The sequence below is a fragment of the Myodes glareolus genome, chromosome 2 (genome assembly GCF_982192425.1).
Source record: "Myodes glareolus chromosome 2, mMyoGla1.1, whole genome shotgun sequence".
Taxonomy (NCBI): domain Eukaryota; kingdom Metazoa; phylum Chordata; class Mammalia; order Rodentia; family Cricetidae; genus Myodes; species Myodes glareolus.
The window spans coordinates 66,947,831-66,966,301 of NC_142027.1; the positions used below are offsets into that span (position 1 = coordinate 66,947,831).

The 18,471-nt window shown below is 44.3% G+C and overlaps 1 protein-coding gene across 25 annotated transcripts in view; it reads left to right on the forward strand.

Annotated features, from left to right (window-relative positions):
* The window catches only part of Kalrn (kalirin RhoGEF kinase), a 598,618-nt gene that overhangs the window by 338,999 nt on the left and 241,148 nt on the right, over positions 1-18,471 (forward strand). For 16 of the 25 annotated variants that reach the window (XM_048454129.3, XM_048454114.3, XM_048454115.3 and 13 more), the window contains exons 15-17: positions 2,782-2,948; positions 10,380-10,499; positions 17,570-17,788. In XM_048454129.3, coding sequence (XP_048310086.1) covers positions 2,782-2,948; positions 10,380-10,499; positions 17,570-17,788 — 506 coding nt within the window. The remainder of the gene's footprint in view (positions 1-2,781; positions 2,949-10,379; positions 10,500-17,569; positions 17,789-18,471) is intronic. The other 9 variants (XM_048454132.3, XM_048454118.3, XM_085685493.2 and 6 more) reach the window with 1 other exon arrangement.

Below are 18,471 nucleotides of genomic sequence, written 5' to 3' on the forward strand. Positions count from 1 at the left end.
AGAAAAAATAAAATTAAAGACAAATATATCCACTCCTTGATGACCAAAATGAATAAATAAATCTTATCTTTCTGCATTATTACTGAACCCCTAGGCAGGACAACTAGGTCTAGCATTAAATTGAGGGCATTGTTGACAAGAAGGACAAAGTCTACTCAGGGAACATCTGGATACTTTCCAGTCACCAACTGGCTTTAGCTGGACTCACATCAGTGAGAGCAGGGGAAGGAAGAGTATGGAATGGGCTCCTCTGGGTGTGATGAGGATAAGCCCTTATGTTCCTCCCTTTGCTCCACCTGTAACTGAGGATGTGGAGGTTCGGCCAGCATTCTTTTACCCCTTGCATTCCCTGCATTCATCACGTAAGACCGCAACACACAAGCAGAATTGCACAGCTTGGGTCTTGGGGTACTGGTTCTCAGTGACATGCTGAGCAAGCATCCCTGCTGAGTTACTGACTTGGAGCAGCCATTCACATGTGTTGAGAGAGATAGGGTTCAGCCCCCTGCCTCCCAAAGAAAGAGGAAGCCCAGTATATTGAAGACTAGAGATGCAACGGAGCAAAGATGAGCTGGAACAGAGCCACACTGTAACTTCAGTGAAGCAGAGATGGAGCTGAAATTGCATTTGCAGGAAGTCAGCGTAGGGTCGGAGGTCATCCCCGCTCGCCTGCCGAGGCACGAGGAGTAGAAATAGCTCTGATTCTTCTTTCTATTCCATCCCAGGAGATGTTCTACCTGCCGCACCCCTCTGGTAACTGAAAATAGCAACCAGAGGGGGTTGGCTGCCAAAAGAACAAGACGTTCTTTTCCGTCTCCCACAGATATTTCAGGAGCAGGGACTTGGAATTATGAAACTCACAGAAAAAAAATAAACATGAAAAGATACTGAAATTATTATCATGTAACACCAAAAAATATTTTTTCCCACTCTCCCATATTGTCCTTATATAAAACACTATTTTTGCCTCCAGAAATGAATTTTCCCCCGTGTGGGCAGACATGCCTTGTGCTTCCCAGATGCAGATGCCGGTGTGTGGGTGGCAAGGATGGGTTTCTGGTGGCATGCCAGGATAATGGAGGCATCTCCCAAAGAAGATTGATGTTGTAGGCGGCCATATGTTGAGTTTGGTGTGCTGCTTTGGGAGCTTAGCTGCTGGGATTTTAACTTAAACCCCATTATTGATTGGGTCCCTAGTCTTCTGAATCTCACGCATGATGTAAGTAAGCATCAAGACCACAACTGCTTTGGGTCAGAGACTGCAAGATGAAAAACCAGAGAAAAGATGTAGGCTGAACTCTGAGGCTATTTGGCCAGGTAGAGTAAAGGATCAGAACTGATGGGCAGTCCCGAGTTAGAATTACCCCGGGGCTAGGAACCAGGGCTAGGCCGAACCCTTCAATAAGTAGACAATCAATCATGAACAGCATGGGCCACAGTTTGCATCCTGGGCAGGAACCAAGATGTATGTGTGTAAGAAGATTGGAAGTCCGAGGTTAGAGACCGGACTAGCAAATACCTGGAACTAGAGGTCGGGGCTATACTTGTGTAAACATTGTTCTACATTGGCGGTGTGTGTGTGACATGTACACCATAGCCACATGTGTAGGTAACAGACACCTAATGTGCATTGTCTCGTCTAGTCGTGCAGTATGTGTAGGAGGTGGGTAGCTGTGGGAAATCCTAGCTTCTGAGGCTTACGGTGACGTGCTCAAGATCAGGATTCTAACTCAGGACTGGGTCTAGAGCGAGTACACATTCTCTGTTGATTTTGCAAACTAAACAAAACAAAGCAAAAGCCACTAAGTTCTAGCCGCCAGTAAAGGAAAGAAATGGCTTTATCGGTAACCCTACTGAAGCAGAAATCCATTTGAGGCAGGCTGCCTTGGACCCTGCCGGTGATAGGTAAAGGGACCATTGGATGGACAGAGAAAAAAGCAAGCAAGTCTGTGCTAAGGTGTCAGGAGAGGAATACAGAAAGGGCAAGGTGGGAAGCTGACTAGGACAGAGCTGTACCTTTGGCTGGCGGGTACTGATTGGCATGCCCATTACAAGCTGGCTGTTTGTCTGGGTTGGGTGCTACGTTCATAAACCCTGGAAACACATATCAGCAAGTGACTTGTCCTGGAACTGCTTTGAGTCAGTAGAACGATGAGCAAGCTCCATGTGTGGGCAAAACTTAAAGGTGGCAGATTTTCTGAATGAATAATGTTCCGTGTCCCTGTGTTATTGTTGGGAATATTTATTGTGTCTATTTGGAAGGTAGCATTGATTTCTTAGGAGACCTAAGTAGTTACTTTCATCTAACCATGAATGATATCTAAGCAGTTAAAATAGAATATGCCCGTGGCGGGAGTTCCTGAGACGGGGTCCTTTGGATTGGGCTTTATCATTTCCGAGATGATTCAGAAGTTTGCTTAAGAGTCTGGGTGTTGTTAAGTCTCCACACAGGTGTCGCCAGGCACTGTCTTGCCTAGGATGGTCTTCCAGAGTTGCGGCGCCCTCTCTCCTGTTTGTGAAAAGGAACTGGTCTTGTCGTTTTTGAAAATCGCTTCCTGGACAAAGGATTCATTCATTCTAAAGAGCCAGTATGTTCCTAGCATCCTAAGCAAGGACTAATTGCAGGATCTGTCCAGCTGCACCAAGAGCTCTGTAGCGGTTGGGAGAGGGCCAGTGGTGGCCGCCCCCAAAGTCCGGCTTTCTTACATAATTAAGGCAATGTTGTCATCACCATGCAGCCTGGTTTTTAAATACTTGCATTTTATTTTCTTTGAAAACCAGGAATTGAGCTAATCTGTGAAAAGGACATTGACCTGGCAGCCCAGGTGCAGGAGCTGCTGGAGTTTCTCCAGGAGAAGCAGCAGGAGCTGGAGCTCAGTGCGGAGCAGACTCACAAGCGGCTGGAACAGTGTCTCCAGCTGCGGCACCTTCAGGCCGAGGTCAAGCAGGTGAGTCAGCCTGGCACCTGCCCTCTCGAAAGGAGGCACAGAACCACAGGTATGCCTGCTGAGTAGTTGGATTAATTCCTGCAGGCTTCATTGTTGTCACCAAAGGCCCAGTGGGACAGCGGCTCAAACTTTAAATGCATTGTTCCTGTCTCATCCTATAATCTAGGAACACTGCTGAGGATTATTGGTGTTCTTTACTGAATCTATTCTCTCCTTTCCTATGCTTGATTCTGTCACATATTCAATGAGATATAAAAAATTCTTTATCAGTAAACATACTCCACTGTTGAGCCAGGTTGGTCTCCTTGGGGCATCTCTGTGCCTGGCCCAGTTCCTGACACAGAATTGGTAAGTAATGACCAAGTAGTAGCAATTATCATTTTTTCCAAAGTATTCTTAAAATAACACTTTTAGGAACTGGAAATATTGGGTAAAGTGTTTGTTACACAAACATAGGCAACTGAGTTTGGATCCCCAGACCCCACAAACAAGGCAGCCATTGCAGAGTGCGTCCACAGAGCAAGGATGGGGTGGGGGCAGTAGAGATGGCAAATCCTTAGAACTCACTGGCTCACCAGTCCAGCTGAGAGTAAGAGATCTTATCTCAGGAAGCAGTGTGGTGGCTGGAGAGACGGTTCCGTAGTTAAGAGCACTTATTGCTCTTGAAGAGAACCCATGCTCAGCTCCCAGCATCTACATGGAAAGTGGAGAGAAACTGAGAAAAATACCAAACATCAGGCTCACACACGTTTACACACACACACACACACACACACACACCCTCACAGCCACGATCACGCATGCACACACATGTGAATTCATACATTTATCTCATACAAGAATATTTTCTTGCCATTAAAAAATTAATGTTACGGGCAGGGGGCTCTTACCTGCACAAAGTTTCATACTGAGCATTTTACGCAAGGACATTGCTAAGACCTCCAGAGATGTATACACAGTGACACAGTTGTGAATGTTGCTATCGTAAGCAGACTAAGTAGCAGTTATTATAAACGGTGGACTGAGGCTTCTCTTGGACAAAGTGAGGTTGAAGAAATGAGAACATTAGGAGTTCTACTTCTGTGGGTCCTTTCTGTGTCCAGCCATATTCCCAGCTTCTCCCTGAGGCAGACACTATTTCTGTTCCTCAGATGAAGCACAAAAGCCTAGAAGGTTCCCCCAGACAGTGGTCACAACAAGGAAAGAGCACACCACCACCCTTTTGGGTTCTAGGAATGCCTTTCTGCAGAGCAGACGCCACCTTACTTCAGTGACCGCTCCTGTCTGCTCCGCCCTCTTCTAAGGGACCCACTGTCCTGCTTCTTGGGGCCAAGCTCCACCTACAGAATTATTCTACATGGAGAAACATCTTCTACACTTCAATGTTTTTTCTTCTATACAGTGGTGACTGGAGCTTAGATTAAAATCAACTAAGTTGGCATAAACATGTCATCTCATTTAACTATCGCTCGGTTGCTTACATTTAGGATGGCCTTGGCTGATGCGTGTGTCACACTTGTTACAAGGTTGTTGTGTTGGGGGAAATGATCTCCACTCCCTCTCGGTTCCAGTCAACACTCAGCAGGAGCTTACACACTTGTGCACTGAGGACCTAGGAGTCACACACCTGTCTTGGTCACTGAGCCACCCAGACTCTCTCACCCTAGTCATACGAGGGCCCCACTTGTTACTCATACGGAGAACAGTAACATGCGTATAGATTTTAACACTCTTAACAGTCATGGTAGGCACATTATTTTCATATGGAAGACAAAGAAAGATCCACCTTTTTGCAAGTGAGCCCTTGTGGAAAAGTATTGTCTGCAAATGAGAAACCTGAGGTTCTGGAGGATGAAAGCCCAGCAGAGGCCTTTGGAGAGGTCAGCTAGAACTTGCGCCTCCAAAATCCAGGGTTTTCTTCCACAGAGCCCCACCGCCACCCTGCACATGCAGAAGCTGTAGAAGGAGCCAGCAGTAGAGCGCAGTCGGGCTTCCGTGGCCTCACCATGTCTAAGAAGATGGGTAGGGGTAGTCTAGGCTCAGGGGTAGCCTAGGTTTCACAGAGAGTGGCTCTGCTTGAGGTCAGCAGGGCTGCAGCATGTCAGAGTCTTCCCATGTGCCCATACCTGGTCATTTTCATGAGCAGCAGCTGACAGGAAGGAACTTTCAAGTCAAGTGGAGAGCGGAGCATTCCTGTTGGACTTTGAAGAAATCCCGAAAGTTTTGGTTTTGGATTTATATACTGTTCCAGGATCAATAGACTGATATCTGTATGTATTCCCATTCATAATCTCATGAATGAGAGGACAGATGCAGGTATCTCTCAGAAGTATGGCACGGATAACCCCTAAGGGGAAATCGTAGTTCAAATCTGCATGATGAATGTTCTTAAGAGGCAGAGGCAGGTAGGTCTCTGAGTTCAAGGCCAGTCTAGTCCACAGAGAGAGTTCCAGGACAGCCAGGGATATACAGAGAAACCCTCCTCAAAAACAAAATCAAACAAAAAAGAATGAACGTCCATCTGACTCTCAAGAAACCCACAGCGGCCTACTCTAAGGATGGCAGTCCTTGGCAGCACCAGGCTCTGCCGCTTGGTTAAGCCACCGCTCATCAGGTTTGTTTCCCTGCCAGTATGGGCTCTTTCCTCAAGGATCCATCTGGTCCAGTTTCAGAGGGAGCATTTGCGTCTGATGGAAATTGGTGGAGCAGGAAATACTGATTTCTAAGATGTTGACACTTGGAAAAGGGAGCTAATTTAGATGTCAGTATTGATCAGTGAAGCTAAATTCAGATTCAGGCTGGAAAGGAGGAGGAGGAGGAGAGAGAGAGAGACATAGAGAGAGATATTAAAGTGCTATTAATGAGGCCGAAAAAAGAGAGAACAATAGTGTATTATAGATATAGCTCTGTTGTCGGAGCTAATATATTAAAGGTTAGATTTGACTTTACGTGGCCATCATAATCTTCAGTGTAGTTACCTGGAAATTATATTAAGGTGAAGCTTTGAAGAATGAAGAATTCATAGACATTAGACTGAAATTTATCTTCATTTAATCACACAAATGCAGTTGACAACACCATCGATTTCTTCCTTAGTGAGTACACGTATCTAAGATAGGCAGTATGCACTCCTCTGAAGAAAGGCAGACCTTCCAGGGAAACAGCTGCGCTGATTACAGCCCATGATCCATGTTCCCAGGCCACCCACATGCCCCTCAGATTACTCTCCAGGCCCCACGGAATTCTCCTGTCTCTTCCAGCAAAATTACTACTTGTGGTAAAGATGACCTCACACGCAGATAAATTCATGATATTTGGGGAGGTAGATGACCTAATGGTATGAAATAGAATGCATTTCCATATGTATTCCTGCACAGCACTGTATTTAACATGAAATGAGCTAAAATGCTTTTATAAAATATTGGATCGCTTCTTTGGGCCAAAATCTGGCCAGAATTTGCTTATGATCAGGGTAGACACTCAGAAAAAAAAGTTAGCTTGCCCTTATACTTCTGTGAAGAATACCATGTTCAGTTTTGATAACTGAGTATCAGGGTTCGTAAGGAACTGGGACGGTGTCCAGTGAGAGGAACAAAAGGACATTGTTTCCAAACGGAGATAATTAAGGAGGCATAAGGAATATGGACACAGTCTATAAAACCATAAATGATGAACACATACAACCTCATGAACTTTCAGAACTAAGGACTTCTGAAGGTAGACATCTAAGGAGCCAAGAATTTATTTTGTGGTTGGAGTTGCAGAACTAACTGTACCTCAAGAGAGGTCATCTACAGCAACAATCCAGTCGGTTTCCTTGAGAACAGCTTTCTGGTAGGTACGAGCTGGAGAACGGTCGTCTGTTGGCCGTTTCACCAACCTACAAGAGAACCAGTCCTCTGGGCTGCCCAGCTCCGGGCATCCTCATTTGCAGATGGCCATTGTCTTCTCCTGGTTTTGACTTATCTGAGCTCCCTTTGACCTGGGGAAATAACAGGTCTGTATTTTTAGCTCTCTCACAAAGCAAAGAAAGACTATGCTGAATTCTTGGTCTAGTCCTTCCATTCCCAAAGAGAAGTTTTCTTCCCAGTCTCCAGCGACTACATATTTAGTTTCTTTCTGAAACCCTATGGTTGCAGGGATGATCTTTGGGTTTTAAAGAAGTATAAAATGTTGGAGCAGGAAATAGATAAAGATATCTATGGCCACTAAAGTCTCAGATACTTTCTCCTTGCCATGATAAAATATACTGGCAAGAGCTACTTGCAAGAGGAAGGGTTTCTCCTGGTCTACAGTTCTAGGAAGATGCAGTCTGTCATGGTGGGAAGGATGTGGCAGCAGGCAGAAAAGGCATGCTGTCAGAAGCATCCGCACTCAGGATACTAATAGTGAATGAAAAGTGGGTCACTGTTTAAAGCCTTGAGGACTACCCACTCCATAAGCCACCTCCTCCCGAACGCTGTGGCGGGAACCATCTTGGAACTAAGTGTTCACACTCACAAGCCTGTAGAAGACATTTTACATCCACAACACTAGCCCACTAAGTAAATTGTTACTGTGCTGATCAGTGTGAAATCTTACTATTATGGTTTGAAAAATATGCTTTTACCTTATGGGTTTTATTTTTAGCCTAGCCTTTTTGTTCAGTGAAGGAAAACGTACACATTTTACAGGTGAGAACACTGACCTTTGATTAAATGATGTCTCCAAAATCACCGCTGGACACAAATAGAACCAATATTTTCTCATTTTAGTTACAATATTTCTGCTACCACCTAGTGAACACTTGGATGCTCAAGGGATAATAACTAACAAATTTAACAAGCCAGGAGGATAGGAAGAGCCTCATTATAAAAAGCTATACCAACAGTGATCTGGGCCAGGTGTGGTGGCGCACACTTTTAATCCCAGCACTTGGGAGGTAGAGGCAGGTGGAGCTCTGTGAGTTCAAGGCCAGCCTGGTCTACAGAGTGAGTTCCAGAATAGCCACAGCTACAGCAGAGAAACCCTGTCTCAAAAAGACAAAAATCAAAACAACAGTGATCTGAGTACAAAGAATAATGATACTAACCCAAGAAACTGATCTGACATCAAAATGGTGCCAACAAGTTCATTTAAATAATTGAATACAATTAGATGACCTTTCTTTTTGGGAGAATTATAACTGAAGAATCACAACACTACCCATATTTGCTTCAAACTGCAAATCAAAACTAGCACCAACACAATCAAATGTCATCAGGTTTAACATTTCCTGGTACGTTGCATCAGCTCTGGTCTGCCAAAAGGAAAGAGGGGGTTATCTAGACGCAGAAGAGACCACTGGGGTTCAGGGGAGTTAAGTGACTTTGCCGAGGAAGGTACATAGTCAGGCTTTCTGACCTCAGGAAAAAAATAGGAGCTGCTGCTTCTGTTGATTGTGCCAGCTCTGCTTCCAGAACTGACTCAGTGCTTAGTGTCAGCGGGATTAAAGTCGTGACTATAAACTTCGGTACATTTTCCCAAAGTCAGACCTTTAGGACTCTAAAGTTCTAGAATGCCTTTATAAAGAGCATTTTGGCATTACAGGTGAGCAAGAATATGTTACAGTTTACTGAAGATACTCAAATCATGGTGTTACTCAGTGGGAATGCTGGTAAAAGAGTTCCCACCACCATAGTTACAACTGACGTGGCTTAAACTAGAGGAAAGTATTCTATCAAGACTCCTGAGGATTAGACTAACCTTGACTTGTGGTACACTTGCAGAAGGTATTTTGATGACACCCACAAATGAGTCTCCAAAGCAAGCAGAAAGCAGTGAAACATGGTAGAGGGACATAGTTCAAAATATACAATATGGGCTTCATTTTCCAAAGAGACAAAGAACTTGGCCATGCAGTCTGTGAATGCATGTACCCAGATTAACAGGCAGCTTTTGAAAGTCATTAGCACCTCTAGCCAGCCAGCCACAGTCCACTGGGGACAACAGGGATTTTACACATGCATTCGGAACGGTTATTTCCTGGAGCTAATTACAGATTGGCATCTCATCCACAATCTGCCGGATTGGCCTTGAGTTAACAGTTCAGTCCAAATCACCCAGCTCCAGCAGGATTTATCTCTGCTCAAAAGTGCACAAAAGGCGTCCCTCAGTTTCTCCTTGGGAATGAACTTTGCAAGATGCCTATGAGAGTTACAGGGCAGGAGACCTGGCTTGGCATTTTCTAGTTGTTCAGCAAGAAAGTGAAGGAAAGTAAAGAGCTGAAGAACAAACCTGGAATAGGCTGCAGTGTCTTCTCCTTTACAAGGAATGACACATGGATGCTATTTACTGATTTTAAAATTCCAGAACTTTTTTCCTCACCGAATAGAAGATGCTTGGCAGTGTTCTAGTGACCACACACCAGGCAGCTCCAGAACCTACATCTTCCCTTCGGATTGATTATTTGTGCTTGTCCTGATCATTGCAATGTTTCTAGACCCTAGAAGGCTCTCGACTTCCTCTCTCCTGGTACTCCCCACTTCAGGTGTCTTCCGCCCCACCCTCTGTACTTATTAGGAAGCCTAAGAGTTGTATTCAGACCACTGGGTAATTTAATTCGGTTATACTTTGCTTTCCCTTTGAAGATTATCTGTTGTGTGACTTTTTCTTACTTTCTTTCCTTCCTTGGAGCTGTTGGCTCTCTCAAGCTTATATGCTCTTGTTATATAAGGCGGAGGCAGTAAGGATCTGATGCTCACATGTGACTTGGGTAATCTTCATTACTTTCAAAACATTGCTAGGCAGCAGTTATTATGGGAACTGTGTGAGATTAGAATTTGATTAGAAGATTGCTCTAGACTTTGGGGAGTTCACATTTTTAAGAGGGAGGTAAGTATAGGTTAAAATAACGGAAAAGTCATTCTGTGGAAGCCACATTAAAGTGATACAAGGTGGCACAGTCATACTGGAGGAAGGAAAGATTGTTTCTAACAGAGGGGTAAGGGCAAATTCAAGAAGTAGTTATTTAAACTGGACCCTTTAAAAACAAGGAAAAAAGAGTCGGGGAAGGGGAAAGAATATGATCAAAATAATACTGTATTTATTTCAATAAATAAAAGAGAAAGAAAAAGATGCCAACAATTGGAATTTAATTATATCATTCTCTGCTCTAAAAGACCTTTAGACATGCATAAAATACAGTCAGATGAAACAATGTTGATTTGGTGGGGACACTGGGACAGCAGGGTGATGCAGGGAAGAAGTGACATGTGGAGCTGAGAATAAGGCTGGTACATAAAGCACATGGCTTATGACAGCAGACACTGGGAAGACCTGGACGATAAGCATTCCAGATCCTTTCTGTCCTCTCTTTAGCAGAGAATAGAAGATAGCCCTTCACAGGGAAGGCAACAGCTCTGAAGAAGCTGCAGAGGGCCATTCACCTGTGTGCTTCTCCAAACTCCCTAGGTTCTGGGATGGATCCGCAATGGAGAGTCAATGCTCAATGCCAGCCTGGTCAATGCCAGCTCTTTGTCGGAGGCGGAGCAGCTGCAAAGGGAGCATGAGCAGTTCCAACTGGCCATCGAGGTAACCCCCAGATCTGAATGCATTGTCTTCTGCTCCCCTTTTAGACTCTGGGCCTAGGTGGGATGGCTGTCTGAGATGCCACCATTCCCTCAGGTGGTGACACAGTGCAGTAACTTCCTTCACTCTCAGGTATACAGAGTGCAGGTGTCGTTCTGTCCCGAGGTATCGGGAGAATCTTTGCTGCTCGTGGTGCATTAAGGCCCTGGTGCAGTGAGATTTTTACCTATTCCAAACTAGGCATCCGGTGAAAAATGCAAACTGAAAGGCTTCCAATTGAAGACAGTCAGAAGTGAGAATAGGCAGGTGTGCAAGGCAATAGGAAAGTGGAATAAGACTTTTAAATACGTGGATTCTAGGCTAGAATTTGGCTCCTAACAGGGACCACAACAGACTGCACCGTATAGTTTGCGTGGTGCAAGTGGCTACTCAGTAATGCCAGCAGAAGCCACATTTGAAGAACAAACTGCAACTAGAAATTTACCAACTGGGGCTTCTTAAAATTTAAAGGAAAATTCCACTGAGGATAAAGTAATGTTGCCTTGCTTTAAATAATCCCTTCAATTATCTTCCTACTAGGACCTTCTCCTCCCAGAGTGGTATCTGAGAAAGAATAAAAATGGGGCATGGAGCTATATTAAAAACAAAATAAGTTCAGCACCATTGGGGAAAGAGACGAATAGAAATCTCAGCTACTTGTTACATGTGGTTCAGTGTAGAACTCTGCCTGCTTCTGAGTGTGTGGAAACTATAAAGAGGCTATTTTCCTTTAAAAATACCACTAGCAAAACTTTTTACATAATGATGGCAGAAAAATAATGAATTTTAACTCTCTGTGCTCACAAATATCTTTTAATGTAGCAATCCAACTGATTGATAGCCCTTTATAAACTAATAGTAATTGAATTCAGCCATTTAATTTTCCAGAAGCCATCTTATGTGCATATAAACATGGCATTAAGATGAATGACTTGTTTCCATTAGATACTTGGTATCTTCTTAGGAACTATTGTTCGTCTGTAAATGCTGTCCGGGATTTGAGACTGAAAAGCAAGCAGTATGTTGCATATAAGAGCATAAACAAATCACTTGCTACAGGAGAGTTACCCAGAAGCAAGGAGATTTTATTTTTAATCTCTGTTACAGTTTACTGGCACTCCCAAAGTCAACAGTGGTGGAGTTCCTCTAGATTAGGGTTATGATCAGGTACTTAGTGGTCAAGTGTCTATAGCAGTGGTTCCCAAACTGTGGGTTAAAACCCCATTGGGGCTCAAAAGACCCTTCACAGGGGTCGTATATCAGATATCTACATTATAATTCATAACGGTAGCAAAATTACAGTTATGAAGTAGCTACAAACTAATTTTATAGGGATCACCACAGCATGAGGACCTGTGGTGAAGGATCACAGCATTAGGAAGATTGAGAACCATTGGTCTACAGGCTTGGGCAGCCTTGAGTGAGTTAGGCAACCGATTAGGGGCATGATAGAGAGCCGTGGGGGGTTTCAACAGAGATGAGTCTTGCTCTTCTTCCTCCTTGGATAAGAATATTTGGGTTGGGTGATTACATTCCCAGTTTCTTACTCAAGTATCTGACAAGCTAAGACAAGCTAAGACACACTAAAGTGTCTCGGTGAGCCATGAGAAAGACTAAGTAAATGTTTCCACAGTGTACCGAAATACTAAACTCTGTATGGCTGTGCATACAGTACATTTAGGGAGATGCTGCATTGTTACATAGTAGAGCCTGACTGAGTATAAATGTCTGCTCACCATTCCTGGGGTTTTGTGAGATTGATGCAAAGTTGATGTCTGTGATCTCAAGGATAGCAGAGCAGGTAGAACTATCAGAACATCTTAGTAATGGAAGGCCATCAGGTTGTGGTATAGCTAGATAAACAAGGGGCACAAACAGAATTGTTCATATGCTCCTTCTCCAGACAGCCTATGGTCCTCTGTAAACTAAGTTTAGACTAGGCTCTGCATCCAGAGAAAAATATGCCAGAGAGGATGTAAGCAATGTTTTTTGAGACGAAGTCTCCTTATGTAGACCAGGTTGACCTTGAACTCCCTATGTAGCCCAAGCAAGACTCAAACTCATGGCTGTCCTAATGTTCAGTCTTCTAAGTGATGGGACTACTGGCATGTACAACTCCACCTGAACAGATGCATGTCATTTTAAAGGGAGTGTAAGTAGCCTAGTGTGCCTTTCTCTGTGTGCCAGTATTACTGCGGGCCTTTGTGCTGATTGCTGGAGGGTGGGGAGTATAATTTGCCTTCTTAGAACCTGAGAAATAAAGAAAGCTCAAGAGTTCCATAAGGAAAATAAAATAGTTCTTGGTGAGATAGTGATGCAATTTGTTATATAAACTTAGACATTTTTAAGAGTGAAGAGGGTACTGAGTATAGTGACCACTCCTATAATTGCAGTACTCCTGGAGGCAGAGGCAGGAGGGTTGAGAGCTAGCCTGGGCTACGTAGAAAGACCCTATCTCAAACAAAACAAAGGGAAAAGTGAAACAGAAGGCTATTGATAATTAAGCTAGAAAAGTAGTCATACGATGGAATAGCACTAGCCAAGCCAGGATAATGCTAAGCCTAGCTTTGGTGGTTTCCCTTGAAAGGTCAGAATTTGCTCCTTATACAGCCTTGTTTTGGGGGGAAATGTCCCCAGAGCATTCTGAATAGGGAACCAAACAGTGTCTCAAAGCAGTGTCGCTTATTAGCAAACAGGATCCTTATCTGTTAATGCCCTGGATGCATTGACGTGTCTTCAAGAGTTGTGGCCTTCATAGAGAGAAGCTCAGTTTTAAAATCCATTTTTATTTGAACTTCTCCTGTGCATTTAAGCATAAATATTGTACCAGAAAAGTGGTTAAGAATGAATAATAAATTCAATTGATTTGGTTCAATTTTCTTGCATTTATGCCTACTAAATATTAATGTCCTTGATAATCCACGTCTTAAAACTGTAACACTCAATAGGATTAGATGATAAGGAGTAATAGTAAATGCAAAATAATAACTTAAGCTCAACAAAGCAAAGATTATGCCACACGGGTAAGAATTTATCATTTCGGAAATTAAAGAGGAAGGCAGACTCAGAACCGTTACAGAATAAAGAGCTTTGGAGTAAAGGGCAGAGTTTATCACATGACACAAATTAAAGAAAAGTCGAGATTACTCCTAACTCTCTGAGGAAAAAAACATTAAAACAAGTTTATGATGACAATTATATGCTGGTTTTACACCGTTAAGGGCAGTAGAGATAATTGTCGTTATCACTGCCGTTCATCTGGAGAACCTTCCATCAAATGGAAGATGCTGTAGACTTCATTCTAATCCTAGAGAGCAAGTAACTAGCTGTGAAGGAATCTAAGTTTGGGAATAGGTCAAACCTGAGTCTGGTTTTATTGTTTGTTTTGTTGTAGGTTTTGAGGCAAGTCATTTAGCCTATATGTCTTAATCTCTGAGATGGAAATAAAATTTACCCCATAGAAGGGCTGTGTGAACCAGGAACAGAGTACACACACCCTTTGAGAAGTGACAGCCGTTTGAATGACCCCTCCCACCATACACACACACACACACACACACACACACACACACACGCATGCACACACTGGGACAGTTTTCCCTTCTAAGCAAGTGGAACCCTCCAGGAGTTCACTAAGTGAAAAGGGAGTTCAGAGAAAGCAGATGTTACCTGGGTTTCAAGCATCTGATAAAGCTCATTGAAAAAGGGCAGATTTGAGATGAGTGTCAAAGGACAGATGGGCTTACAGGGGCATGGAGGCATTTATCAAGGACAGGAAGAAGGAAGTGCAAGGCAGGAAGGTTTGTGGCTTGCTTTCGGAGCGTTTGGGGGCTGAACTTAGTATTGTGAAGCCGTTACAGACCATGTCATTGAAGGCTATTATGACAGCCAGATTGGACCTAGTTTTGAAGCAGTGAGGGACCCATTGAAGACTTTTGAACTAAAATAAAGGGGTGGTACTGTTAAAAATGAAAGCTTTCGGGATGAAAAGAGTAAGTCACTATTATACAAGCACTTCCTATTCCATCAAATTAAATAAAACTGCCAGAAATGTTCACGATGAACTGAGGATGTGGCTCAGTGGTAGAATGTGTGGTTGGCATGTTCAGGACCCCAAGATAAATCCTAGCACCACACATGAAAAGGAAAAGAAAAATGACACGTGAAGAATGGGTTTATGCATTTATAACTGGAAGGCAAGAAAATAGTCATCTCTCCTCCATAAAAATGCATATATGAAGTTGTGAGGGCTGGGCTGGGTTGGAGGAGCAGGGAACAGCAGTCAGGGATGAGGTCAAGATTGTAGTTCTAGGTGGCAAGGAAAATGAGTAGGAGTAGACCACCAACATAAGTGGCCAGTAACTTTGGGGACCTGTTGAAAGAGATGGGTTTGGCTTCTGTCGAGGGTTGGGCATCTACCCTGTAGCAGATGGAGTCACTGCCTTAGAAGGGTGAGAGGTGGGCTTCCTCACAGGAGAAGACAATTCCAGAGGAAGATTTGGCAGTAAGAAGAGGGCTTGCTAGGACTTTCCTTCAGAGAGGAGCTAACTGAAGCCAAGGGGGTAGATAAGGGCTCTGGAGACGTGAACAGTCAGTGAGGGATGACCTTGGCTCCTCTGTGTTTAGGAAACAGAACAGTGTCAGTAAGGCAATGACAGCCAGGGACTGGTAGCGATCGTCCCGCCCTTTCGTCTACTTTCTCCAGCTTCCTTTAGCAGTGAGTATCCCAGTACTGACAGAGTCATCAGGACTGTAGCTCTCAACAGGAGAAAGACAAAAGCACAAGGCCTGGGATGCTGGCAGAGATGCACGAGCGGAGGTGCTGTAGGTTTGGGGGGTGGGGAGCACATGGAAGCTTTATAGACTGGGCAGCATGTAGTCTAGTGAGGGGGAAAGGCAGTGAGGTGGGCACCAGGGAGAGGTTTAGGAAAAAATGAGGGAGGTCATCCTCAGACCCAAAGAGAGCTGAATAAATCGGCTGTTAAGAATGGTCTCCGTCCTGCTGTCCAAGCCAAGTAGAAAGGATTTCAGAGTGTCCTCGCCGCTGTGTTTCTCGTCACCCTTGTCCACCACAAGCTTAGCCAGCACCGTTAGCTGGAAGGCGAATGGTTGCAGCTGAGGCTGCAATGGCTTTCTCAAGTCAGCGGCACTCTGTCCTCACAGAATTGTCCTAGTCAGGGGCACTGTTGCTATGCTAGATAGATCACCATGACCTATGTCCTAGTCAGGGGCACTGTTGTTATGATTGATAGATCACCATGACCTATGTCCTAGTCAGGGGCACTATTGCTATGATATATAGATCACCATGACCTATGTCCTAGTCAGGGGCACTGTTGCTATGATTGATAGATCACCATGACCTATGTCCTAGTCAGGGACACCGTTGCTATGATAGATCACCATGACCTATGTCCTAGTCAGGGGCACCGTTGCTATGATAGATCACCATGACCTATGTCCTAGTCAGGGGCACTGTTGCTATGATTGATAGATCACCATGACCTATGTCCTAGTCAGGGACACCGTTGCTATGATAGATCACCATGACCTATGTCCTAGTCAGGGGCACCGTTGCTATGATAGATCACCATGACCTATGTCCTAGTCAGGGGCACTGTTGCTATGATTGATAGATCACCATGACCTATGTCCTAGTCAGGGACACCGTTGCTATGATAGATCACCATGACCTATGTCCTAGTCAGGGGCACTGTTGCTATGATAGATCACCATGACCTATGTCCTAGTCAGGGGCACTGTTGCTATGATTGATAGATCACCATGACCAGTGTCCTAGTCAGGGGCACTGTTGCTATGATAGATAGATCACCATGACCTATGTCCTAGTCAGGGACACCGTTGCTATGATTGATAGATCACTATGTCCAAAACAACTTGGAGAAGAAGGGAAAAGACTTGCGCTTCCTTCTCACTGTTCATCACTGAAGGAAGTCAGGACAGGAACTCAAGCAGGGCAGGAACCCAGAGGCAGGAGCTGATGCAGAAGCCATGGTGGGGTGCTGCTTACTGGCTTGCTCATCATAGCTTGCTCAACTTGCTTTCTTATAAAAACCCAGGACCACCAACCCAGGGATGGCACTTTATCCAGCTGCCTGGGTCCTCCCATATCAATCACTGCAGGCTTGCCTGTAGCCTGATCTTCTGGAGGCAGTTTCTCAGTGGAGGTCCCTCCTCTCACATGACTTCAGCCGTGTCAAGTTGACATAAAACTAGTCAGCACAGGAACCACGTCTGTGTTTTGTCTTGCAAAGTTTGAACCTCATTGGGGGGGGTTGTTTTGGTTTTTTCTGCCACCTGGTCCCCCTGCTAGGTTCCCCCATCCTCTTGCAGTTAAGGTGCAGAGTACAGATAGCCAGAATCAGAAACCATAAAGTGAGATCCTGAAAGCCATTATAGATAGCAATAGGATCCTGCCTTACTCATTCTTGGCTGCTGCTGGGCTTCTTTGGTGGAGTAATTGTAGGGTAGGAGTTGTGGGTGAGGGGTTAGGGTGAGAGTGCCCTGCCAGCCAAGTTTACCCATTCTGCCAGAATCCTTTTCAATTGATTGCTAATGTCTAAGAGTGTGCATTGCCAGCTGAGATTTGTGTGACATGTGTTTGGGGAGTCTGAAGGGGAAGACATGCTTCCTTAACCTGTAAAATGCTGCATCAGTAAACATTGAAAGTTCAGTGATGAACAATTTTATCATTAGATTTGAAAGGGAGATTAAACGAAATGGTCATCTTTCTACACAACTTCTGGTTCTCTGTGAACTGAAATGTCCTTAAAATCTAGGGTAATGAAAGTAGGGAGTTAAGAATGGGGTCAGGAGTTAGCATCCTAAGAGACGAATGAAAATGTATGATTTCCTTTTGTAAATATGCTTTAAGAGACAATGTTGTATATTAATCACCATGACAAATGGATCAGTCATTTAAAGCTCTTTAACTTTTCTGCATCCTTCCAACCACACCTCACTCCACCCCCTCCCATATCACACCTGGGCTGCTCTCCCTCCCTGGCGCCCAGTCCCTCTTTCACGCCACTTCCTTGCAGAAGACGCACCAGAGCGCCCTGCAGGTCCAGCAGAAAGCGGAGGCACTGCTCCAGGCCGGCCACTATGATGCTGACGCCATCCGGGAATGTGCCGAGAAGGTGGCCCTCCACTGGCAGCAGCTCATGCTAAAGATGGAAGACCGGCTGAAGCTAGTCAACGCCTCTGTGGCCTTTTACAAGACCTCCGAGCAGGTGAGGGGAAGGCTGTGAGAAGTGAGCTGAAGATGGAAGAGGCTGTTTCCTATCTCACACTGTGATACAGCATCAAAAAGCCAGGCCTGTCACACTAACCTTTGAGAATAAAGCAGTGGCTTGTTGGAGATACTACCATTGGCTTTCTTATATTTTCCCCCTCTACAGCCAGGAACCATGTTGGGTTTTTCTTCTCTTTTTTTCCCATAAATTTCTCAAACTCATCAGATCAATATGGAGGTGTTAAAGTAGAAGCTGGGTGCAATGAATACTAGATTTGAGCAGTGTATCAGTCAGCCATGGTCACAATAGTGCTGTGTGACAAGTTACCCCACACTTGGCGATATATGCTGGCCTTTGTTTTCTGTTGAAATATCTAAGGACAAGCTGATTTCTCTGAGCTTGGTATACCCAGACTCCAGATAGCACCTTGCATCCAGCTCATTTATGTATCTTTTATCCTTCTTGACCACCAGCTACTTAAAATACATTCATAGTCAAAAGGATCCAGAATCTATTCCACAAGACCACTTCAAGTCTTTGACTCTGTCCTGTTACCGAACAGGTCTCAGGTGTCTTAGTCTAATATTTTTGCATCTTTGTTATCTATTTTCTCAAGACCTGAGCTTGCCTGTGTACTTTGTGTCTTGTATTAAAGGAAGTAGCACAGGTGGGGCCAGACA